Genomic DNA, 25,167 nt, shown 5'->3' on the forward strand with positions numbered 1-25,167 from the left:
AGGGCTGAGATGGCAACCAGATTATGTTGACAGACTCTCCTCTCCTCTTTACCCTCAGTCAGCCCCCAAATGGAGGTGGGTTTCCTTGAGGACTGGTTCATCTAATGCTGACACATATGTACATATACACACACATATATGTGTGTGTGTGTGTGTGTGTGTGTGTGTGTATATATATATTTAAAATTTTTTTAGAGAGGGGGTTTCACTATGTTGCCTAGGCTGGTCTCCAACTCCTGGCCTCAAGCAATCCTCCCGTCTTGGCCTTTCCACATGCTGGGATTATAGATGTGAGCCACTGTGACTGACCTCATGTAATTCTTTTTTTTTTTTTTTTAGGATTAATTTCTTTTATTTATTTATTTATTTTATTTTACTTCAAGTTCTAGGGTATGTGTGCACAACATGCAGGCTTGTTACATATGTATACATGTGCCGTGTTGGTGTGCTGCACCCATTAACTCGTCATTTACATTAGGTATATCTCCTAATGCTATCCCTCCCCGCTCCCTGACCTCATGTAATTCTTTATCCATATGATTAAGAGAGCACTTTTAATATATTTTTCCACCTAGAGATTCCCCTCCTATCCATCCTCAGCTCCAGACTGGGGCTTTCTCTAAACCCAATCTTGTTACCCCTTTCTTTGCAATAGTATTAGTTTAAGAAGCAACTGTGTATTGTTCCTTCCTCTCCTTGTTGTTGCTCCTTTGCTTCTTCATTAATTTTTTTCATTCATTTATTCATCAGATATCAAGCACATAATATGTGCTTGACAATGGCATAATATAAAACACAACTACCATCAAAGAGTCCAGTCCAGTAGCAGAAACAAACACGTAAACAAATAGTGTCAAATACAGCCTGGACGCAGTGGCTCACGCCTGTGATCCCAGGACTTTGGGAGGTCGTGGCAGGTGGATCACTTGAGTTCAGGAGTTCAAGACCATCTTGGACAACATGGTGAAACCCCGTCTTTACCAAAAATACAAAAACAATTAGCTGGAGACGGTGGTGCGCACCTGTAGTCCCATCTACTTGGGAGGCTGAGGTGGGAGGATGGCACGAGCCCAGGAAGTGGAGGTTACAGTGAGCCGACATCACGCCATCATACTCCAGCCTGGGTGACAGAGTGAGACACCATCTCAAAAACAAAAAAAAAATGGCAAATGCAAAGAGGTGGTTGCTATATATCAACAAGTACTAGGAGTATGTCACACAAGAGGCATACTTTGTTGGGCGGTGGGGGTGGCAGGGTTGTAAGGGAAAACTTTATAGAAAAAAAATTTGGCTGGGGGGTTGTTCTGTGCAGGAAACACAAAAGGGGAGAAGAAAAGACACACACAATACCTTTAAGGGTAAACAAGCTTTATCCCATGTAAATGGCAATGCAGATATAATAAGCAAATGGTATAAGCAAATTAATAAGCAAATTAATATAATAAGCAAATTACATAATAATAAGCAAATGATATAATAAACAGATTGATATAATAAGCAAATTGCAATGGAAAGGGGAGAAGGGAAAAGATATTTACACTCACCAGACTATGGAGGATTACCACCAGACTGGGAAGCAACAGCCTGGGTTCCAGAGTCGAACACTGCACTCATAAGACCATAGAGGATTCACCACCAGACTGAGAAGCAACAGCCTGGGCTCCAGAGTTGGCCACTTATCCATGCACAGATGAGGAGCGGTCTCATGAAGTTTTGGCGCAGTCTGGGACCCTAGCTCTTTTTGTAACGAGTTGTTTGGCATGAGGCCCAGTCATGGGGCCCTTGGCGGCTGGGCTGAAGGAACACAAAATGTTCAACTTATTTTTGCAATTGTCTATTGTTTTTCAATAGCTAACATATAGGAATAGATTGAAATAGAGATTTCTCCAAAACAGTGCTGGACGAACACCTCAAGGGGCTCACACAACCTGTTCTGGGACTTGGTGACCATTGTTTCTGTCCACGTTCAATTGAGTTCAAATTTAATATTTAACTTTTCCACCACAGGGATCAAATGTGACAGGAGGCATTCTCGGGAGGATTAATCACCAGCTGCAAAGGGAATTGTAAATTAGAACAGTTTGAGGCCTGGTGCTCTGGGAGTTGAGGTGAGGAGAATCGCTTGAGCCCAGGAGTTCAAAACCAGTCTGGGCAACATGGTAAAACCCCATCTCTACCAAGTATATGAAAATTAGCTGGGCATGGTGATGTGCACCTGTAGTCCCAGCTACTCAGGAGGCTGAAGTGGGAGGATCCCTTGAGTCTAAGAAGTCAAGGCTGCTGCAGTGAGCCGCGATCATGCTATCACACTCCAGCCTGGGTGACAGCGAGACCCTGCCTCAAAACAAAAAAAACAAGGCCAGGCATAGTGGCTCATGCCTGTAATCCCACCTTGCCTTTGGGAGGCCAAGGCAGGTGGATCACTTAAGGTCAGGAATTTGAGACCAGTCTGGCCAACATGGCAAAACCCTGTCTCTACTAAAAATACAAAACTTAGCGGGTGTGATTGCACATACCTGTAATCCCAGCTACTTGGGAGTCTGAGGCAGGATAATTGCTTGGACCGGGAAGGCAGAGGCTGCAGTGAGTGAGCCGAGATCGTGCCACTGCACTTCAGTCTGGGTGAGACTCTGTCTCAAAAAATAAAAATAATAACAAAAAAAGAAACAGTTTGAGTGGCTCTTTTGTGTGAAAGTAATGAGAGATGGGACTGGGAAAGAGGGCGGCAGCGTATGACTCCTGAAGAGCCTTGTAAACCACTTAAGAACTTTGGGCTTTACCCTGTAGGTTTTCATATGCATTTTAGTGAGCTCTCTCCGGCGGGGAGAGGAGAAAAGAGAGACAGGAAGACCAGTTGGCTGCGACTGACTGTTCAAGAATTACCAAGAGCCTGAACTTCAAGGGCAGTGGAAATAATGAAGACAGTTTTTTGTTTGGTTATTTTTTGTTTCTATGCGGAGGCGGGGGCGCGCGGGGGGGGGCGGCTTAAAATAAAATTGCTCTCCTCGCTCTCTGCTCTTCTCTAATTCAGAAGTGCGTTTAAAAATTGAGCGTGGGCCAGGAAGAGTGGTGGCTCATGCCTATAATCCCAGCGCTTTGGGAGGCTACGGTGAGGAGAATCGCTTGAGGCCTGGAGTTGAAGACCAGACTGGGTAACACAGAGACACTCCATCTCTTAAAAAAAATTAGCCAGGCATGGTGGCGCATGCCTGTAGTCTCAGCTACTCGGAGGCTGGAGTGAGAGAATCCCTTAAGCCCACGAGTTGGAGGTTACAGTGAGCTATGATAGCGCCATGCACTCCAGCCTGGCCGACAGAGGGACAGAGTAGAGACTCTGTCTCAGAAAACAGAAAGAAAAAATTAAATTGAACCTGATCCCCTTTCCTTAGGTTTTGTCCCCCAGGTTACCGTGGGCCGCGCATTATCTCTGCTCTGCTTAACACTACAATCTCCTATTTCCGAGCGGCTCTCTTCAAATGCTCTTTTTTGCTTGGGTTTTTGGCCGGGGAAGAGGGGCGGGGGCGAGGCGGGGGGAGTTGGCGCGGGCAGAGGTAACTTCACCAGTGATTAAATGCAAATGCGACAGTCCGTGAGACCGAAGCCCATGGTACAAGCCCGGACCCTCCTGGCTCTGGCAGCAGCTCTCCGAGGGGCGGGGCTGAGGCGGGGCTTGGGGCGGAGGCCCCGCCTGGAACTGAGGGTGGGGCGGGTCCGGGTCCGGCAGGAGTCTCAGCCAGAGCCCACCCGGTTCCTTTCCTGATTGAGCAGGTCGGATCCCAGGGTGGGTTCAGATTTGAGGGGCGAGGTTCGAGGCCAAGCCCCCGTCGCAGCCTAAGACTGCGGGCTTTTCTCCTCTGCAGGGGTGGGGTAGGGCAGGGCCAGGGGCGGAGTTTTGAGCCCAGCCCTTGGGTTCTTGCCTCTGATTGAGCAGAGAGGGTTCTGAGGCGGATCTTGGGGCGGGGCCCGCTCTGCTTTTTGACAGCTGTCTCTTGCACAGCCGCAGCCAAGTCCGGTGGGTTCGGGAACCTGTGGCCCGGCACTCTGCGCGTCCCCATCCCCCGTGGCCCCGACCCCGGCCATGAAGCGTATCTTCTCCTGCTCCAGCTCACAGGTGGCGGTAGGTGCCAAAATGTGTGGGAGGATGGGGTTGGGGTCCCAGCTCTGTGGTGACAGAAGTCCTTAGTCCGGTCTCAATGCATCATCGCCTTTTCTTTTTATCAGTCTTTCTAGCTCTTCTGGTCTTGCAAGGAAGCCCCCAGCTTTGCCTTCCTCAAGACCCTGCCCTGCAGCTTCTGACTTGCCCTGCTCACCTCTGCCCTCCCCAAGGCCCTTTCCCCGGCCCCTTTCTTGTCCTCCTAGCACCTACACCCCCGATTTCTGGTTCGTTTTCTGCAACTCTGTCCCCTTCCCATGGCCCTGCCCCTACTTCTGCTCCGTCTCCCAGTACCAAACCTCCCCCAAGCATCTTCCCCGGCCCCCGCCTGGCCTCAAGCTCCATTCTACACCACGAACTCATGCCCCAGAGCCCCATATTTCATCCCTGCCCTGTCCCCACAATCTTGCCTTCCACGTAGCTCTATCCTTGCTGTTTCCTGTTAGTTCAACAAGCACTCCCAGCTCTGTGCCTTCTGCTAACCCTTTTTCACAATCTCCTCTGTCATTGCTTCCCTCCTGCCCCCTGCCACTTTCACTCCCATCTCTCACCAGCACTGCTGTTCCTCAAACATCACTCCAAACCTTTTTCCAGTTGATGCTCCCACAACAGCAACCTTCTGTTCTCCCCTCCAACCTCTGCCCTACTCTGCCCAGTGGTCGCCAGTCCCACTTTTCCTCCTGCCTGCTTGCTGTGAGTTAATATTGCAGTCTGGTCAGCCTCACAGGCACTGCCAGAAGATGCACAGTTGCCTGACTGCTCCCCAGAGGACTAGGTGAGTTGCCTGCAGAGTCCACCCCAGTCAGTTCACTGCAGTGTCTGATCATCAGACTGGTTCTTGGGCCAGTCAAGGCTCAAGGCCTTTCTGCCTGCTTTTCCCCAGATTATTCATTTCCTGAACCCTTGCCCAGTTGTTTAGGAATTATACTCTCTGTTTCCTTTGGTTGAGTTGGGGGAAAGTGATGATGAGAGAAGAGGATAGAGCAGACTCAGAGTTCCCAGCAGAAGTCACTCTATTCCCCATGTTCTCCCAGAAAAAAAAAAACATAAGATTATAGAGGGTGGTGGCTTAGGGAGGGTATTGCTTCTTCTCTAGAGATCTCTTACAGAGAGCCCCCTTATCTGGAAATGGAATTTTCTGTAGAGGTTGGGGTTATGGCTAATTTAGAAGCAAATTAGCCAGCTACTTGTAGCAATATTGCTTTGCTAACTTGACTTAGTGGTATCGTTCATAAGCAAATATCAGAAATGTTCAATTAGCTCATTCTGCATGGGCAAGTTACAGAATCCTGGAAGCAGGCTATGAGGCAAGAGTATGAACTCTGTTGAGGCCTGTCCTTGTCCCACTTACATTTGCATCTCTACTTAGTTTCCACACATTGATCAACCAATCAAAAGGTATTTACTATTATATACACCAGAAACTGAGGCTGCCCAGACTCAGTCTTAACTCATAATGACTTTTTAGAAATTCATATGGACTCTTCCTTAGTTACTGAAAGTATTCAATGTTGCCTTTCCCTTACAGGTTTGTGGAGTCTGCCTGCTTCTTAGGAATGGGGAAACTATTTCATTCTTTCTGATCCCCCAATCCTTGGGCAGTACCTCCTTTCCAAGGTGCTGGAATGAGTGGGCTGGCTTTTGGAATTTGGAACCATCCCTCTGTCCTCCTTGACTCTAGCTGTACAGAGGTTTGACCATAAAGAATGACCACCCATTCTAAACTTTTAGTATAACAAGATCTTACTATAATGAGATTATGGGAAGTAAGTTGGATGGGTTTAGAATTATCTAGCTGGAAAGAAAACTGTTTCTTCAGACAGATTGGAGTCATAGAAAGCTTGCAAATAGGCCAGTTTCAGCTGCAGATTGGTTCCTCATGAAATTTCCCCACACTTCTCAAGATAAATTCCTCCACTGTTTTGGGTGGCAAACCACTCTGGAACCATTTGTCAGAGAAGTAGTGTGGCAGTCTTTCTGGCCACTCCAAAAGCCTGGCTTCCCAGTCACACTGGAAGACTGCCTCTACCCATCTCCACTCACACACTTGGGTCCAGGGCCAGAGCCCTGCATCGTCAGTCTGAGTAAGGACTGAAAAAGCAGCGATCATTTTAAAGCTAATCTAAGTTACCAGTATATAGGAAAATCCGCACACAAAAAAAACCCAACTCCTATAATCCCATTTTATTTTAGTCAGGTAGAGGATATCCTTGAGGGTATCTTACCTATGAGCTTACTCTGCATAGGTAGACCAGAAGTAGACCAGAAGAGAGCTTTAAATAATTGACACTGGATCATCTGGGCGCAGTGGCTCATGCCTGTAATCCCAGCACTTTGGGAGGCTGAAGAGGGTGAATCACCTGAGGTCAGGAGTTTGGGACCAGCCTGGCCAACATGGCGATACCCTATCTCTACTAAAAATACAAAAATTAGCCAGGCGTGGTGGCAGGCACCTGTAATCCCAGCTACTTGCGAGGCTGAGGCAGGAGAATCGCTTAAACCGGGAGGCAGAGGTTGCAGTGAGCCGAGATGGTGCCATTGCACTCCAGCCTGGGCAACAAGAGCAAGACTCCGTCTCAAAAAGAAAAAAAAAAATTGGTACTGTCTACTGCAATTACAACTTGAGAATTAGGTCCTGGTTCCCCTTTCTGTTTCCGCTCACCTGACCCACACAGAAGTCATTCCTTCTCTCTCTGCTTGCTGGTGTGCTTCCCTGTTATAGGATGCTTATAGGTACACAGCCAGAGATATAAGGAGAAGGTACAATTACTTCTACAAAAGTCCTCTAATCTCAGCTATGGAAATACAAAGCTTATACTTATTGAGTCTGCTGATTAATTTGGTGATTGCTCCCTTGAGGCTGTGATGGTAATCTAGTACCTCCTTTCCAAGGTGCTGGGTAAGCTGCAGACTGGATCTTAACATTTGAAAGCATCTCTCTGTCCTTTACTCCAGCTCTGCAGAGGCTTGGCCATGAAAAATTTCCACCCATTCTGAACTCTACTTAGTATAATGAGATTAGAGGAAGTAAATTGGGTGGATTTAGAACTATCTAGCTGGAAAGAAAAGTATCCAGGCCAGGCGTGGTGGCTCACACCTATAATCCCAGCACTTTGGGAGGCTGAGGTGTGGAGGATCACTTGAGCCCAGGAGTTTTTGAGACCAGCCTGGGCAATGCAGTGAGACCTCATCTCTTAAAAAAAAAAAAAAAAATTACCTGGGTGTGGTGGAGCATGCCTGTAGTCCCAGCTACTCAGAAGGCTGAGGTGGGAGGATCACCTGAGCCCAGAGGTCAAGGCTGCAGTGAGCCATGATCATGCCACTGCACTTCAGCCTGGGCAACAAAGCAAGACTCTGTCTCAAAAAAAAGAAAGAGAAAGAAAGAAAAGAAAGAAAGAAAGAGAAAGAAAGAAAGAAAAAAGAAAAGGGCCAGGCGCAGTGGCTCACGCCTGTAATCCCAGCACTTTGGGAGGCCGAGGAGGGCAGATCACGAGGTCAGGAGATTGAGACCATCCTGGCTAACATGGTGAAACCCTGTCTCTACTAAAAATACAAAAAATTATCCGGGCATGGTGGCAGGCACCTGTAGTCCCAGCTGCTCGGGAGGCTGAGGCAGGAGAATGGCATGAACCTGGGAGGTGGAGGTTGCAGTGAGCTGAGACCACGCCACTGCACTCCAGCCTGGGTGACAGAGCAAGACTCCGTCTCAAAAAAAAAAAGAAAAAAGAAGTGGAAAGAAAATTATCCATATTGCTAAGAAGCATCTTTACCATCTGTACAGCTTGGCTGTTATTCACTGGTTAATATCAGCAAGATCCCTTCCACTCTCCTGGCTGGAGAATTCTGAGCCCAGGAACCTCTAAAATGTGCTCAGGAAGGACGGATTGTGCATCTACTATGTGACAGACACCGAGCTAGATGCCTTATAGGTTGTTATAGTATTAGGAAACTGAGGTTCAGAGATGTTGTTTAGATGCCTAAATTCACAGAGGCAAGCAGTGTTAGAGTCAAGACTTGAAACACAGAACTGCAGGTTGAGGTCAGCTGATGGCAGCACCCTGTCGTAGGGCATAGTTCTAGCTCTCTGCTTTCCTGGGGGTGACCTGGTCTCCGAAGGGCATTAGAAAATGCGTTCTTACATGTCAGAGTCTGTTAGTATGTAAAGGAGTCATTTTGCTTATTTTGTCCGTTGAGAGTTAACCTGTTTGGAGACTCCATGCGACAGTAGAGTCTGAGACTCCATGTAGACAGTAGAGTCTGAGGGTGGGTGGCTTTGCCCTGGAGGCAACTTGAGACTGTTTATCTGGAAATAAGTAAACCTGTTTCTATAGCTTGTAGTAGTGTGGTCTGCTGGTGAGAGCTAGGATTTGGCATCAGGTGGCCTGGGTTCATTTTTGTTTGTTTGTTTGAGACGGAGTCTTGCTCTTGTCACCCAGGCTGGAGTGCAATGGCGCAATCTCAGCTCACTGCAACCTCCACTTCCCAGGTTCAAGCGATTCTCCTGCCTCAGCCTCGCAAGTAGCTGGGATTACAGGCGCTGGCCACCACCCCCAGCTAATTTTTTGTATTTTTAGTAGAGACAGGGTTTCACCATGTTGGCCAAGCTGGTCAACATGCACTCCTGACCTCAGGTGATCCACCCGCCTTGGCCTCCCAAAGTGCTGGGATTGCAGGCGTGAACCACCGCACCCGGCCATGGCCTGGATTCTAATTCCAATTTTGCCACTCTTTTTCGTGATCTTGAATGGTTATCTAATCTTGGTATACTTCCGTTTCTTCTGTCAAAGAGATGGAATAATTGCCCTAGCTACTTTCCAGGGATGTTGAGAGACTAATTGAAATAGCACGTGAAAGGACTGTGAGAAGTTACAACTTCTGTACAGGAGTATTACCTCAGAATCCATCTACCTTAGATAATTTTATGGTTTGGATATTTAAAGCTTTCCTGTGGTTGATTAATAATTTGCCCTGGCTACGTAAACAGTGTTTGAAAATGAGTTACTGGGCTTCCACAGACCCTATTTTTCTTCACCGCCTTCTATAGCCTCTTGTTGAGATTATACCTTATAAAATGCTATGTGCCACCACCAACCCCCCACTACTTCCTGTTTTGTTACAAGGATGCCATACATTTGTATGGCTCTTTACAGTTTATAAAGAGATTTTGTATATATTAGCTTGTTTAATAGTCACACCGTGATGAGGTAGCTGTTATTAGCCATATTTTATAGAAGAGGAAACAGGTTAAAGGTGTTTAATGGCTTACTTTAGGTCACATAGCCGAGAATGTAGCTGAACTAGGTCCCAAACTCAGGCCAGCCAGTGAAATATTTGTCTGGCACCCTTTATATCAGACCACAGATCTTTGCATCTGTCTCTTCCTTTTCATTCCCTTCTCTGGACAAAACCAGTCTTTTCTGTACTTTCAGCCCTGGGTGTTTTTACATAGCTGTCTCTTTTACACCCTGTAACACTTCAATTATTGTAATTACCCTACCACCCGCAAAACCCAAGCTGGAATGATAGAACAATGCATGCCCAGGTGTGGCTGTTGTCTAGACAGCTGCTCCCTGCCAGGGAAACTGGGAGGGAGGAGAAGGGGAGCTGCCTCTTGCTGCTTCCTCAAACATAACTAGAAACCTCTTTGCCTTTTGGTTGTTGTTGCCATGGAAAGGAGAGAGACGCTCGCCAAAGGGCCTAGATATGATATGGGAAAACAGAAACTCTAGTTTCCTCTTTTAATTGTGGGGCCCAAAGCCAATGAAAAGAGGTGGAATGGTTAGGTATTGGAACTCCTAGCTGTGACCTGAAGCTCGGTGCCTTGATGTACTTCTCAAACAACTGACAACAAAAAGCAGAGCAGCAGGGTTTCAGGGGTGGAGGCGGTGGTGAGAGGCAACATGAGTCCTCAAGAGTGGTCACGTTGGTTCCGTTTGCTCTAGCAAGACCTAGAGAGCAAAAGGGAAAGGATTGCTCTGAGGTTGGGCACTGAACAACAACTCTAATCATGATGACAAAAGGACATTTGAAATACTGTGCATTCAGCACTCGAATGATTTTTAATTCAGTGGTCCAGGGTCCTTCTGGCTCAGGGCTGGAAATAACCAGCAATAGTTCTTGGTGGCGTATTAGCTGGTTAAGATTTAGCTAGGCCCACCTAAGAAGGACTAAATGATCTAGGATGTGTGACTTGTGGAAGAGGAAAAGGACCTCAGGGATGTTCCTTTTCTCTCATTTGGCATCCTAACCATTTGCCTCTTTTCTTTCTCCACACTACCCCCATGCCCTGTATTCACACAACTTTTGGCTCCGGACCAGGTGGAGAGATGGAACCGCCGTGATCAGAAGCTGCTGGAGGCAGTGCACAGGGGGGATGTGGGACGCGTGGCTGCCCTGGCCTCCAGGAAATCTGCCCGACCCACCAAGCTAGACTCGAACGGCCAGTCCCCGTAAGTCAGTCCTCCTGCCCCTGCCCCTTACATGTGGCTCCCTTTTGAAGCCCCCAAATCCAATATAACATAGGACCAGGGAATGCCTACAACTTCAGAGCTCTTTTCATTGTCTTAATTTGCAAGTATATCAATAGTTTTTTGCTACATATAAGTTCTACACAAAGTGAGGAAAGAAAATATTGTTCCTGAGCTCCATCCATCGCACAACCCAGATTGACACCACTGACTTGTAAAGTACATAAAGCCCATTAAACAAACAGAAAATGAATATATACACTAAGTAGAGTGTTTCTTCATTGCACAAGTAGGAGGGTGTGTATGCTTGGGAAATTTGAAATGAAGTGGTAGCATGGGAGTCACATGGCTAGAGGGAGTAGTGATTAAGTCAAGGGAAATGTTATCCCTTGTCTCTACCCAAAGCCTTCGAATGTCCAGCCTTCACTCTGCTCTGGCTGACTCTTTCTGTGACACTTCCACTTCCGCTAAGCGTTCTGTGCTCAGAGAGGCAGGTAATTATGTGTTCCCTAGACACCCCTGCAATAGTCTGAGATTCCTTGAGACCTGTAGCTCTTATTTCTTCCTTGCTTTTAGCATCCTTTATGATTGAAGGCCATATAGACTTCTCTTTCTCAGAAATTCAAGCTAGGGGAGCTTCTTTTTCTGCTTTTAGGATTGGCTTTGGGGTAGGAAGCATAGCAAGAAGGGCTTATCAAGATTCTCCCATTCCTCATCCCTGGTCCCTTTATCCTTTGGCCTCTTGGCCTTGATTCTGGCAGGTTTCATCTGGCAGCCTCCAAAGGCCTGACAGAATGTCTGACTATCCTGCTTGCAAATGGGGCTGACATCAACAGCAAGAATGAGGATGGTGAGTGAGCCAGAGCACTGGGCCACACTGCTTGCTTGCCCCTGGTACAGCAGCAGTCGGGGGCGGTGCTGGGCCCTGCTGGACGTTCCTACTGTGGCCCCTTGCTTCTCTCCTTAGTAAGTTCTGGCCAGCATCCTTCCAGGAGTTCCCCTCCCTGTAAGCTGGGCACACCTCACCCCCACTCCCACCTTCATCACAGGTACCAGGCACTTGGGGAACAGGAATTTCTGGCCCCGTGTGGCTGAAAGCTTCTCTCTCTAATCTCCTGATTATCTGTGCGTCTCTTGCCGTCCCTCCCTGTGAGTCATCAGCATGCATGGGGCCACCTACCCTCCTTCTCCCCTTCTTTCTGTTCCAGGAAGCACTGCCCTACACTTGGCCACCATCTCCTGCCAGCCACAGTGTGTTAAGGTTCTGCTTCAGGTAAGAACAGTCCCTTGATACTACTCTTGTGAAGGGAAGAAGTGGTCCCAGAGTTTTCTAACTTCATTTCATACTTACAAGGAATAGTTGGCCAAATGTACTCGCCTCATCCCCAATAGGAGGGCTGATAATCATTTGTTTGCCAGCATTTATTTAACACCTACTATGTGTAGGCACCATGTTTGATACTGCCTTTGAGGGCAGGTTATAAAGCAGAGTTACCAGGCACTATCGATTTTGTCATTAGCAGAGCCACTGCAGAGACCTCCTGCCATGATGAGGGGCAAGAAGAAGGAGGACAGAGATGTTCAAATTAAACCAAAGCCCTACTGTCTGTTTCTGAAGAGTTTATAGTCTAGTAGTATAAAGAGAAATATACATGTAAAATGACATGTGGATAATTTATAAATGAGTCTCCAAAAGTACAAAAGGCAGTTACCGGCTGGGTGCGGTGGCTCATGCCTGTAATCCCAGACATTGGGAGGCTGAGGCGGGCAGATCACAAGATCAGGAGATCGAGACCATCCTGGCTAACACAGTGAAACCCCATCTCTAATAAAAATACAAAAGATTAGCTGGGTGTGGTGGCACGTGCCTGTAGTCCCAGTTACTTGGGAGGCTGAGGCAGGAGAATCGCTTGAACCCAGGAGGCGGAGGTTGCAGTGATCCAAGATTGCACCACTGCACTCCAGCCTGGGCAACAGAGAGAGACTCTGTCTCAAAAAAAAAAAAAAAAATCAGTTATCTTAACTGGCCATCAGGCAAATAGATGTTCTACTTTCGTTCTTCCTAATCCTTTCCAAATTTCACAATTATGTTTCTAAAGTACCAGCCACGGGGACATTGGGTGTCATTTTCCCTAACACGTTTATTATCATCTGATTTTTCTTAGCCCCTTGGTTTAGAAACCAGGGCTGATATTCAAGGCTGCCTATCATCAGCAATGAATGAACTGGGCTTGCCTAGTAGATAGCCTTCTCCAAAGTGGACCTCCTACCCCTCCTCATGTTACCATGGAAACTGGTGACCCAATGGGGGTATGGGATAAGGATGTTAACAACAAGCTCCACGCTGCTTCCCTTTGTGGCCATTTGCAGCATGGTGCTAATGAAGATGCTGTGGATGCAGAAAACCGTAGTCCATTGCACTGGGCAGGTGTGTGCAGGGGACTCATGGGAACAGGGCTGCAGAGACTACAGGGTGGGAAAGGGGAGATGTGAGGAGGGAAGGGCAGCCAGGGCCAACCAATGAAATGGTCGGAAGGGATGTTGGGTCATAGTCTGAGTAGGCTTTCTTCATGCTTCCCCTTAACCCAATCATCTCCTCCCCAGCCTCCTCTGGCTGTGCCTCAAGTGTGCTCCTGCTGTGTGACCACGAAGCCTTCCTGGACGTGTTGGATAATGTGAGTGTCAGATGGGCAAGTGGGCAGTGTCCTACACAGAAGGGCTGCTGCTCTCTCTGAGCTTGATTGGCCAACTTCCATGACCTAGGGTTGTGTTAGCACCAACCTTCTCTTCCTTCTCCTCCTGCTTCTCCTCTTCTTCCTCACAGAGAGGTTAAGCCTTATCTTCTGGAAAGCTTCTAACCCTCCAAAAGGAAGTGTTCAGACCCAAGATCTGGGCTTTTATTTTTTTTGGAGAGGTGTGAGGGGAGGGGAGCCGGTCGGTAGGATTATGTCAAGCTTCTGCAGTCCCTGGCTGCTCATGAACACTTTCCTACAATCTGTGCAGGATGGACGTACACCCCTGATGATCGCATCATTGGGTGGGCACGCAGCTATCTGCTCACAGCTGCTGCAGCGAGGCGCCCGAGTTAATGTTACAGACAAGAATGACAAGTGAGCCCCCCTCGTCTACCCACCCCAATTCCCATGCCTGACCAATTTAGAAAGAAGCCAGTGGGCAACGTGTGTGTGTGTGTGTGTGTGTGTGTGTGTGTGTGTTGGGGAAGAAGTCAGGTTGGTCTTTGTGTTCTTGGGAACCTCATTCCTTCCCAGTGGAGGTTCTGAAGAGCTCTGCCTGCTGCCACCACCGTCTTCATAGATAGATGACCCCAGAAGTAGAATCAATACTTCTGGACCCATTGGCTGAATTTACTGGTTTTCAAATTATCTTTTAAGCAAGAGGATCCTTTTTTCCAATAAAAAATGTATGTAGAATCCCTGTAATCCCAGCACTTTGGGAGGCCGAGGCGGGTGGATCACGAGGTCAAGAGATTGAGACCATCCTAGCTAACATGGTGAAACCCTGTCTCTACTAAAAATACAAAAAATTGGTCGGGCATGGTGGTGGGTGCCTGTAGTCCCAGCTACTCAGGAGGCTGAGGCAAGAGAATGGCATGAACCTGCGAGGTGGAGGTTGCAGTGAGCCGAGATTGCACCACTGCACTCCAGCCTGGGCGACAGAGGAGCGAGACTCCGTCTCAAAAAAAAAAGTATGTAGAATCTTGATATATAGAACAGATAAAAATGGAGCTCATCCAGTTGGCCCCCTAATTTCTGTTCCTGCAGCTCTAAGGAATGGCATTTGAAAAGCCTAGTCCAGGCCCGGTGCAGTGGCTCACACTTGTAATCCCAGCACTTTGGGAGGCTGAGGCGGGCGGATCACCTGAGGTCAGGAGTTCGAGACCAGCCTGACCAACATGGAGAAACCCTGTCTCTACTAAAAATACAAAATTAGCCAGGTGTGGTGGTGCATGCCTGTAATCCCAGCTACTCGGGAGGTTGAGGCAGGAGAATCGCTTGAACCTGGGAGGCAGAGGTTGCAGTGAGCCGAGATCATGCCATTGGACTCCAGCCTGGGCAGCAAGAGTGAAACTCCATCTCAAAAAAAAAAAAGAGAAGTCTAGTCTGGTCTAATGTTGGTCTGTTGTTCTCCTGACCCCACTGAGTGAGAGCTTACCCTGTGAGTGGAATGTCTGGAACCAGGACTTCTGGGTTCCATGGGGAAAGTCTATGCTCAGATTTGTCTCAACCCACAGATCGGCTTTGATCCTGGCCTGTGAGAAAGGCAGTGCCGAGGTGGCTGAACTGCTCCTGAGCCACGGAGCAGACGCGGGGGCTGTGGACAGCACAGGGCATGATGCTCTGCACTACGCTCTGCACACACAAGACCAGGCACTGTGGAGGCTGCTACAGCAGGCCCTGAACCGGCGGCGGCGGGGCGGTAAAGGCCCTTTTGTAACTTCCACGTTCTCCTTGATAGTCCTAGAATCAGAGAAGTTTCTTAGAGTCCCATTTGTTTCCATGGAAGTAATCTATCTGACAAATAATTGTCACCTGAGTTGAGAGTTTATGTATTTATTGCTGCTACTGTGAGAGGACCCCAAATCCCCATCCCAAAAGTATGATCACAAAATTCTTTAATGCAGCCTGGTCTCTCACTGAGGACAACTCTGGCTAGTGTTGTTTCTGGCGTTTATGAGTTGTAATTGTACATCTATTTGTGTGATTTGTTGGTCACTCTCTCTTTCCTCTACCAGATTGTAACCCCCTTAGGTGACAGGCCATTTCTGTTTTGCTCACCATTGAAGTTCCAGTGCTTATTAAAGTGCTGGACACAGTGACCAATAAATAAATGAGCGAACGAAATGAATGAAGTGGCCCATTTCTGGGATAGGAAACCAAAGTTGCTGGATAGTTAGGGATCCACTAAACAAGATTGGCTTCTGGCACCAGGAAGATGTGCGGTGAGATTGATCACAGAGAGGCCACTCCTCTCAGAAAAAGTCTGAAGATAAGAATGTGGGCTAGAAGTACATGGAACCTGTCTTCTCTCTCATTTTCCTCATATCTTTTCTTATAGGTCAGAGGCTAGTCCAGCACCCAGATCTTGCATCCCAGGTAAGACCCTAAGTGCCTCCCCCTTTTGCTTTTGACACACCCCAGGCTATCCCGCTGTGACTATTCCCAGTGGTCCTTGGAGTGTCAAGACATTTAAGAGAAGAAAGGCACTCCTAGGGCTCAGTTTGTTGCCTAGTGGCCACACTTTACTATTCTGTTTCCAACATAGGCCTCTCCATCTGAGCCCCAGGCAGGTTCTCCACCTAAGAGCTCATGGAGAGCAGAACCTGAGGAGGAGCAAGAGGAGAAGGAGGATGAAGACCCACGCTCGGAGGAGTGGAGGTGGAAGTATGAAGAGGAGCGGAGGAAAGTTGTTCAGCTGGAGCAGGAGCTGGTGCAAAAGACAGAAGAGTGTAAGACTCAAGCTGCAGCCTATCTGGGCCTTGAGAACCAGATTCGAGAGCAGGCACAGGAGCTAGGGCTCCTCCTATCCTGGGAGCCCAGAGCTTCAGGAAGGCAAGGCTCTAGTCTCCGGCCTGGAGGGGATGGCATGGAGCAGGGTTGTCCTATGGACCTTCTGGCTGAGAGTATACAGGAGCTAAAGAAGCAGCAGCAGGCAGCAGCCACAGTAAATCCAGTATTAGCTCCCAAGAAGGCTGAGGACTCAGCCCCAGGAAAGATCCAGTATGAAGTCCATGGAAGGTCCCAACCAGAAGAACAGGGGCCACCCCAGAGCCCAGCATCTGAGACCATCAGGAAAGCCACAGGACAGCAACTGACTACCAATGGGGCACAGACCTTTGGCCCTGATCATGCTGATCAGCTGCCTGCTGGCCAGAAGGAGAGTTCCCAAGTTCTAGGAGTTGAACCAGGAGGCACAGTGGCTGAACCAGTGGGCCCAGCAGCCATGAACCAGCTTCTGCTACAACTAAGGGAGGAGCTTGCTGCAGTGTGGCGAGAAAAGGATGCTGCCCGGGGGGCTTTGTCAAGACCGGTCATGGAGGGAGCCCTGGGGACTCCCCGTGCTGAGGCAGCAGCAGCTGCCTGGGAGAAGATGGAAGCCCGACTGGAGCGGGTGCTGGCAAGGCTGGAACGGGCAAAGGCAGGACTACAGGTGAAACCTGAGGTTCCTTCCCAGGAGTCCAGAGAGGGAGCCCTAAAGGCAGCCCCAGGGAGCATCAAAGAGGATGAAGAGAAGGAGAAAAGGGTTCCTGGGGCTCGAGGAGAGCCTCTAGGGGCCCCTGGAGGGGAAAAGGCCCTAGGAGGCCCGGCAAAGGGACAGCTGGAGAAGGAGATGTCAGTATTGAGACTGAGCAACAGTAACTTGCTGGAGGAGTTAGGGGAGTTGGGGCGGGAGCGGCAGAGGTTGCAGAGGGAGCTACAGTCCCTGAGCCAGCGGCTGCAGCGGGAGTTTGTACCCAAGCCAGAGGCGCAGGTCCAGCTACAGCAGTTGCGACAGAGTGTGGGGCTGCTGACAAATGAACTGGCTATGGAGAAGGAGGCCACAGAGAAGCTGCGGAAGCTCCTGGCCTCCCAGAGCAGCGGTCTCCGAGGGCTGTGGGACTGCCTGCCCGCAGACCTAGTGGGCAAGAGGAGTGCACAAAGCAAAGCAGCAGAGTCCCTGGAGGAGCTGCGGGCCTGCATCAGCACCCTGGTGGATCGGCACCAGGAGGCCCAGCAGGTGCTGGCTCGGCTGCAAGAAGAAAACCAGCAGTTGCTGGGGTCCTTGTCCCCGTGGGGGGAGCCAGGCACCTCCTTAAAGGCCCCAGCATCCCCCCAAGTGGCCGCTCTGGAGCAAGACCTGGGGAAGCTGGAGGAAGAGCTGCGGGCAGTTCAGGCCACGATGAGCGGGAAGAGCCAGGAGATCGGAAAGCTGAAGCAGATGCTCTACCAAGCCACAGAGGAAGTGGCTGAGCTAAGGGCCCGGGAGGCAGCCAGCCTACGGCAACACGAGAAAACTCGGGGTTCGCTGGTGGCCCAGGCTCAGGCTTGGGGCCAGGAGCTAAAGGCTCTGCTGGAAAAGTATAATACGGCCTGCCGGGAAATGGGTCGGCTGCGGGAGGCAGTGGCGGAGGAGCGCCGCCGGAGTGGGGACCTGGCCGCTCAGGCAGCCGAACAAGAGCGCCAGGCCAGCGAGATGCGGGGGCGCTCCGAGCAATTTGAGAAAACGGCAGAGCTGCTGAAAGAGAAGATGGAGCATCTCATTGGGGCTTGCCGAGACAAGGAGGCCAAGGTGAGCAGCTGAGGTAGCCCTGGGGAGCACTGGGGAAAGTTTCTGTGTATTTGGCAGTTTGCTAACCTGAATCCAGCAACCTTTGTTGCAGCAGTAGGTCAGATTAATACCCCAAACGGAGCACCAGTCTTTTGCAGGGACCACACTACTATGTTCTCGTGAGTCTGAGGGGGCTGGTGAGATTGGAGGTGAGGTAAGGTATAAGTGGAAGACAGAAGGGGGCTTAGGTACTAAAATTTGGCACCCAGATTCAGAAGCAGTGTGCTCAGGGCTGCCACCGGTGCAGCACCATCTTTTATTAGCATTTGGACTTGAATTGCATATTAGCCTGGGAAGAGGCCTAATAGCATGATGGGTTGCTGTGGTTTCACTGAAGTTCTGAGGAGGTGACTCAGGAACTAATGAGTTAAGAAAAGTAGGCCCAGCGATAGCTGCTCTTCTCGCCTCCACTTCAGAGTGGGTTCTACAAAACGATGTCCATTGGCAAAGAGGACACCAATGCAAAGAAAAAAATCTTGAGGCCGGGCGCGGTGGCTCACGCCTGTAATCCCAGCACTTTGGGATGCCGAGGCGGAGGGATCACCTGAGGTCAGGAGTTCGAGACCAGCCTGACCAACATGGTGAAACCCCGTCTCTACTAAAAATACAAAAATTAGCTGGGCGTGGTGCGGGCACCTGTAATCCCAGCTACTCAGGAGGCTGAGGCAGGAGAATCGCTTGAACCAGAGAGGCAGAGGTAGCAGTGAGCCGAGATTGCACCATTGCACTCCAGCCTGGGCAACAGAGCAAGACTCTGTCTCAAAAAAAAAAAAAAAAGAAAGAAAGAAAGAAAAAAAAGCTTGAAAACCACTATTAGATACCAGAGTTTCCTAACACTTGCTCTAAATGTGAGTCTACATGTTTCTATGAGACATGTTTTATGAACTCTAAATATCAATTTACACATGGATTTAGTAGTTCTAGACTTAACCGTGAAATGAATGATTTCAGACTTCTTATTAAAACTTGGATACATGGTCAAATTTAGAATGATTAAAAAATATAAAGAGGCCGGGCATGGTGGCTCACTTATGTAATCCCAGCACTTTGGGAGGCCGAGGTGGGTGGATCACCTGAGGTCAGGAGTTTGAGACCAGCCTGGCCAACACGGCAAAACCCCATCTCTACTAAAAATACAAAAATTAGCTGGGTGTGGTGGCATGTGCCTGTAGTCCCAGCTCCCAGGAGGCTGAGGCAGGAGAATCACTGGAACCTGGGAGGTGGAGGTTGCAGTGAGCCGATATTGCACCACTGCACTCCAGTCTGGGCAACAGAGCGAGACTCCTCCTTCTCCTCCTCAAAAAAAATTATATATATATAAAAGAATGTATGTTTTCTATAGTGTGGAGTACATAAAAATAGAAGGAATGTTATCCAGAATAGGAATCAGTGCGGGTTGAGGTTAATTAAAGAAAGTATTTTTATGTTGCATTGAAGGAGAAGATGAAAGTAGACAATTGGGTAAAAGCAAATATAGTGTCATGGTTAAGAATGTGTTTTCTGGACCGAGGTTGTCTGATCTTGGGCAAGTTATTTAACATCTCTAGTCCTCAGTTTTCTTATCCATAAAATGAGGATAATAAAATGGTTGTGAAGATTACATTAAATAAGAAATTATTTAAAAGATTTGGGGCCGGGTGCGGTGGCTCACGCCTGTAATCCCAGCACTTTGGGAGGCTGAGGCAGGTGGATCACGAGGTCAGGAGATCGAGACCATCCTGGCTAACACGGTGAAAACCCGTCTCCACTAAAAATACAAAAAAAATTCTCCGGGCATGGTGGTGGGCGCCTGTACTCCCAGCTACTCGGAGAGGCTGAGGCAGGAGAATGGTGTGAGCCCGGGACGCGGAGCTTGCAGTGAGCTGAGATCGCGCCACTGCACTCCAGGCTGGGCAACAGAGCCAGACTCTGTCTCAAAAAAAAAAAAAAAAAAAAAATTTGGAACTCTTGGCCCATGGTAAGTACTCAGTAAAAGGTAGCTATCATTATTCCTACTACCACTATTCCTATTACTGCTAGTTACCATTAACTGCATTTGTGCCTCTGCCTCAATAAGCCACAAGGACTCATCTCCATTTCGCTTAGTGGTCAGTAGCCAGGAGTAGGTCAGTATCCGGTACCAAGTTAAGAGCGTGGGCCAAGGAGTCAAAGAGATTGTGGTTCAAATCATGATTTCATCACTTATTAGCTGTGTGATTTTGACAAATTACTTAATTCAGTCTCTTTATCTACAAAATGTAGATAACAATACTTCCCTCAGGCGGAGCACGGTGGCTCATGCCTGTAATCCCAGCACTTTGGGAGGCCAAGGTGGATGGATCGCCTGAGCCCAGGAGTTTGAGACCAGCCTGGACAACATGGCAAAACCCCAACTCTACAAAAAAATACAAAAATTAGCTGAGTGTGGTGGCATGTGCCTGTTCCTGTGCTACTCAGGAGGCTGAGGTTGGCTTGAGCCCAGGATTTAGAGGTTGCAGTGAGCTGAGATCACATCACTGCACTCCAGCCTGGGTGACAGAGTGAGACCCTGCCTCCAAACACAAAACAGGCTGGGCGCAGTGGCTCACGCATGTAATCCCAGCACTTTAGGAGGCTGAGGTCAGCGGATCACCTGAGGTCAGGAGTTCGAGACCAGCCTGGCCAACACGGTGAAACGCCGCCTCTACTAAAAATACAAAAATTATCTGAGTGTGGTGGCGCATGCCTGTAATCCCAGCTACATGGGAGGCTGAGGCAGGAGAATCACTTGAACCTGGAGGCGGAGGTTGCAGTGAGCAGAGATGGTGTCACTGCACTCTAGCCTGGGCGACAGAGCAAGACTCAGTCTAAAACACAAACAAAAAAACAAAAAAACAAAGTTCCTTCAGAGAAGTATTGTTCCTCCTAGAAGAAAAGCTGTTTTTTAAATTTTTTTTAAGTTTTCAATGTTTTATCATATTTGATAGCAGCTTTTTTTTATTGGTTACAAAACCTAAGCCCATATACAAAATTAGGAACACATTTAGATGCCTCTTTTGAAAGAACATTTTAGTCTTTTTAAACTGAGTTTAAAAAAAATAAAAACAATGCAATTTTTAAACACTGTTTTGAAAACTTAAAAGTGCAGCAATATAGTTAGTTTCCTTTATCTATGAAATGGGGCAATTCCAATTCAAAACTGGTAAGGTCACAAATTGAATCAAGGAAATGCATATAAATGTCTGCACTACTTGATGCTAATGTTCACTTAAATGTTAGTTTGCACTTTAAAACATGAGAGGAAATAGAAATCATCACAGTAGAGGCCTAATTTTAATCATAATGTGTGCAAATTTTAAAAGGTAACTGTCAGTTAAGTAAGGAAAGTCCAGAAGAAACTAAACTGGAAGGGGTATAGTTCACAATATCAAGAAGATTTGGACTTTTAAGGGTTTCACCGAAGTTTGTGACCTTAATTAGCTTTTAAGTTGTTATTCCTACTTTTAGTGAACACTACACAGAAGAAAAGCTGTTTTGAGTGTTAAATGAGACAATTTGTATAAAATTGGCACATATTAAATAATCAGTAAAAGGAAGCTGACCTTGACCCTGGGTGGTGGTTGTGGGAGAAATGACTTGAGCCTCATTGGTTGCCTCTTTCCTCTTGGCCTCAGATCAAGGAGTTGTTGAAGAAGCTGGAGCAGCTTTCAGAAGAGGTTCTAGCAATTCGGGGAGAAAATGCTCGCCTTGCCCTGCAGCTGCAGGTATGTTTTGGCTGTCAGGGATGGTGCTGGAGAAGAAGGTCAGCAGTGGAAGTGATGTATATGTGGGATACATTCTAGGAATTACAGAGGCCTGGCTAGGCAGTGGTCCAGGATGGGCCAGTGATGGGCCAACGAGCCCACCTGGTACTGCTGACCACTTCATTGTGTTGCTCCTCATGCTTGGGTAACTGAGGGTGGACATGTGACTTCCCATTGATGTTCATTCCCAGGATTCCCAGAAGAACCATGAAGAGATCATCTCCACCTACCGGACTCATCTACTGAATGCTGCTCGGGTGAGCATGGTGGAGTTTTGAGGGAGGTATAGACATAAAGCTGAGTATAGGGTATTGCATTTCGGGTCCCTCTCTCTTCTCCAGGGTCCCTGTACATACTTGCCACTTCTCAGAAAGCTGGATCCAGTGCTAGGTCTCTGATCTCATTTGGTAGATCAAGAGAGGTTGTGCATGAATGTGAGAAGGAGAGGTGTTTCCCCCTCTGTTTCAATTCCCTGGCATATAGTAAGGACTTTTCCTGTCCCCGATTCCCTTTCTCAGTCTCCTCCTGGAGCCACTTAGTCCTAAACAAGGAAGAAGAGGTGGGTGTCTTGCTCCCTTGTTAGGAATAATAACTACAAAGAATGGAACACCTATTGTGTAGCTGGTGCTTTGCTTCATATTCATGGTTGTAATCCTCAGAGCAATCCTGAAAAGTACACATCATTATCTTCCTTGTGAAGATAGGGAAAAAGCCATGGAAAAGTTAAATACTATAAGTGAAGGTATATAGTAAATAAATAGCCTTCCACTGTACCACAGAACCTCTCCCTCACCTCTCTCTCTCCATTTTCTGTTCTTCATCTCCTTTTCTTCCTTTCCTGCCATCTACAGGGCTACATGGAACATGAAGTGTACCATATCCTACTGCGAATCCTTAGTATGGAAGAGGAGTGAGGCAGCCTCACTGTGTGCCCTCAGGGATACAAGATTCTCTGTTGTGAGTTATGGGTTAAGGGTGATGAGGGAAGGAGCTTGGGAGAAAGGGCTTGGGAAAGGTGTATAGAATGAAATTAGTCCCTTTTGCCCCTGTGGTGGCTGACACTGGGGAGCCTTTTGGGGCATAGAGCATTTGAGGTGACTGAGAAGATAGAACATGGAGAATCACTGGGTGGAGTCAGGAATCAGTGAGCAGGTGGACTAAGGGGGCTGACTTATGAGATGGAGACTGAAAAGAGGGGTTGGGTCTGGGGTAGGGAGATGCCAGTGAAAGATGAGTGATGGTAGGATAGTGGTACACAGTTGTTCCTTAGGGCAGGACTCTACAAAATCCAGAATCTCTTCACTTTGATACCATTCATTCAAAGAGCACTCATCCCCCAAACCTCCCCCCACCCCAATGCAGATAGTCCCCTTCTCCAGTCCAGATAGATGAGGGTCCCTTTTAGCATGTTGATGTGAGTGGGAGGAGACTGAGGATATGGAAGTGGGTGCATTTCATCTTTGAATTTCTTCTTTCAGGGAATAAGAAACCCTGGTTGACACAGGCTTCATCAGGCTGTGGTGGGTGGGGGTGTTGGCCACTAGGGAATGGTATGGGCAGGGCTTCACCTGACATTACAGACCTCAGACCTGAGAACCTGGACCCTGGAATCAGCATGGATGAGACCGGAGGAGGTGTGGATGGAAACAAGCTCTATGGAAAATAAAGCATGAGGCAGGATGGGGCTGAGTGTAATTTTTTTTTTCTAAAGGGGAGTGGGGAAAGGAATATCTTTCATCCCTTTATTTTCTTTTTTTCCTGGAAAAATATTAACAGTATGTCTTTATTCTTAAAAACATTTTTTTACAAGTAGATTTTTTTTTGAGGCAGAGTCTTGCTCTGTCGCCCAGGCTGGAGTGCAGTGGCAGGATCTCAGCTCACTGCAAACTCTGCCTCCTGGGCTCAAGTGATTCTTGTGCCTCAGCCTTCCAAGTAGCTGGGATTACAGGCTTGTGCCACCACGCCCAGGGATACAAGTAGATTTTGTTTTTTATTTTACAAATAGACTTTATTTTTAAAGCAGTTTTAGGTTCACAACAAAATTAAGCAGAAGGTACAGAGATTTTCATATATTCTCTGCCCCCATACAGGCACTGCCTCCCCAATTATCAACATCCCTCACCAGAGTGGTGTATTTGTTATAATTGATGAACCTACATTGACACATTATTATCATTCAGAGTTCATAGTTTACATTAGGGTTCACTCTTGGTGTTATAGAGTCTATTGGTTTGGACACATTTATATCGACATATATCCATCATTATATTATCTTTTTTGGTTTTGTTTGTTTGTTTGTTTTGAGGCAGGGTCTTACTCTGCTGCCCAGGCTGGAGTGCAGTGGCATGATCATAACTCACTACAGCCTCAACTTCCTGAGCTCCAGTAATCCTCCAACTCAGCCTCCCAAGTAGCTGGGACTACAGGCGAGCACCACCACACCTGGCTGGTTTTTCTGTATATTTAATAGAGACCAAGTTTTGCCATGTTGCCCAGGCTGGTCTCAAACTCCTGGGCTCAAGCGATCCACCTGCCCCAGCTTCCCAAAGTGCTGGGGATTACAGGCATGAGCCACTGTGCCTGGCCATCTCTATATTATCATACAGAGTAGTTTCGCTGCCCTAAGAATCCTCTTTGCTCTGTCTGCTCATCTCCCCATCCCTGCTAACCCCTGGCAACCACTGATCTTTCTCCCATCCCCAGTTGTGCTTAGTTGGAATTATACAGTACGTATCCTTTTCAGATTGGTTTCTTTGAGTTAGTAATATACATTTAAATTTCCTCCATGTCTTTCCATGGCTTGATAACTCACTTATTTTTAGTACTGAATAATATTCCATTGTCTGAATGTGTCACAATTTATTTATCCATTCACCTACTGAAGGACATCTGGATTGTTTCCAAGCTTTGGCGATTTTTTTTTTTTTTTTTTTTTTTTTAGCAGAGTCTCACTCTATCACCCAGGCTGGAGTGCAGTGGTGCGGTCTCAGCTCACTGCAACCTCCGCCTCCTGGGTTCATGCAATTCTCCTGCCTCAGCCTCCCGAGTAGCTGGGATTACAAGTGCATGCCACCACACCCAGCTAATTTTTTTGTATTTTCAGTAGAGACGGGGTTTCACCATGTTGGCCAAGCAGTCTTGAACTCCTGACCTCAGGTGATCCACCCACCTCTGCCTCTCAAAGTGCTAGGATTACAGGCTTGAGCCACCATGCCTGGCCTTGGCAATTATTTAATTTGTTTTTGAATGAAATTCACAAATGGCCCTATAAGTCAGCAACTTTTAAACTTTTTGATCCCTAGTAAGAAATAAAAAAAATTTTTTTGAGACAGAGTCTCACTCTGTCACCCAGGCTAGAGTGCAGTGGCGTGATCTCAGCTCACTGCATCCTCTGCCTCCTGGGTTCAAGCTATTCTCATGCCTCAGCCTCCTGAGTAGCTGGAATTATAGGCATGCACCA

General features: G+C 47.8%; 2 protein-coding genes across 4 annotated transcripts in view; both read left to right on the top strand.

Annotated features, from left to right (window-relative positions):
- Positions 1-25,167, top strand: part of LOC129015142 (neuroblastoma breakpoint family member 11-like) — a 2,260,169-nt gene that overhangs the window by 1,853,556 nt on the left and 381,446 nt on the right.
- ANKRD35 (ankyrin repeat domain 35) lies at positions 3,971-23,391 on the top strand. Of its 3 annotated transcripts, XM_054452725.2 has the most exons (14): positions 3,971-4,117; positions 10,472-10,602; positions 11,382-11,470; positions 11,829-11,893; positions 12,991-13,048; positions 13,225-13,295; positions 13,624-13,730; positions 14,873-15,057; positions 15,697-15,734; positions 15,904-17,907; positions 21,579-21,668; positions 21,899-21,964; positions 22,559-22,664; positions 23,186-23,391. In XM_054452725.2, exons 1-13 carry the CDS (start codon positions 4,079-4,081, stop codon positions 22,619-22,621), a joined length of 3,006 nt encoding a protein of 1,001 aa, XP_054308700.1. In that variant the 5' UTR covers positions 3,971-4,078; the 3' UTR covers positions 22,622-22,664; positions 23,186-23,391. The 3 variants fall into 3 exon arrangements, with proteins under 3 accessions (XP_054308700.1, XP_063520028.1, XP_054308709.1); XM_063663958.1 differs by having other exon boundaries at positions 4,017-4,117; positions 22,559-23,391; XM_054452734.2 differs by lacking the exons at positions 3,971-4,117; positions 10,472-10,602; positions 11,382-11,470; positions 12,991-13,048 and having other exon boundaries at positions 11,854-11,893.

Source organism: Pongo pygmaeus, chromosome 1 (genome assembly GCF_028885625.2).
Source record: "Pongo pygmaeus isolate AG05252 chromosome 1, NHGRI_mPonPyg2-v2.0_pri, whole genome shotgun sequence".
Taxonomy (NCBI): Eukaryota; Metazoa; Chordata; class Mammalia; order Primates; family Hominidae; genus Pongo; species Pongo pygmaeus.

Bases quoted from the DNA above. Each gene is read 5' to 3' on its own strand.
- ANKRD35 (XM_054452725.2), top strand. From the start codon at position 4,079: ATGAAGCGTATCTTCTCCTGCTCCAGCTCACAGGTGGCG. The intron at 4,118-10,471 runs GTAGGTGCCAAA...GCTCCGGACCAG, and splicing joins GCTCCAGCTCACAGGTGGCG to GTGGAGAGATGGAACCGCCG. The intron at 13,731-14,872 runs GTGAGCCCCCCT...CTCAACCCACAG, and splicing joins GTTACAGACAAGAATGACAA to ATCGGCTTTGATCCTGGCCT.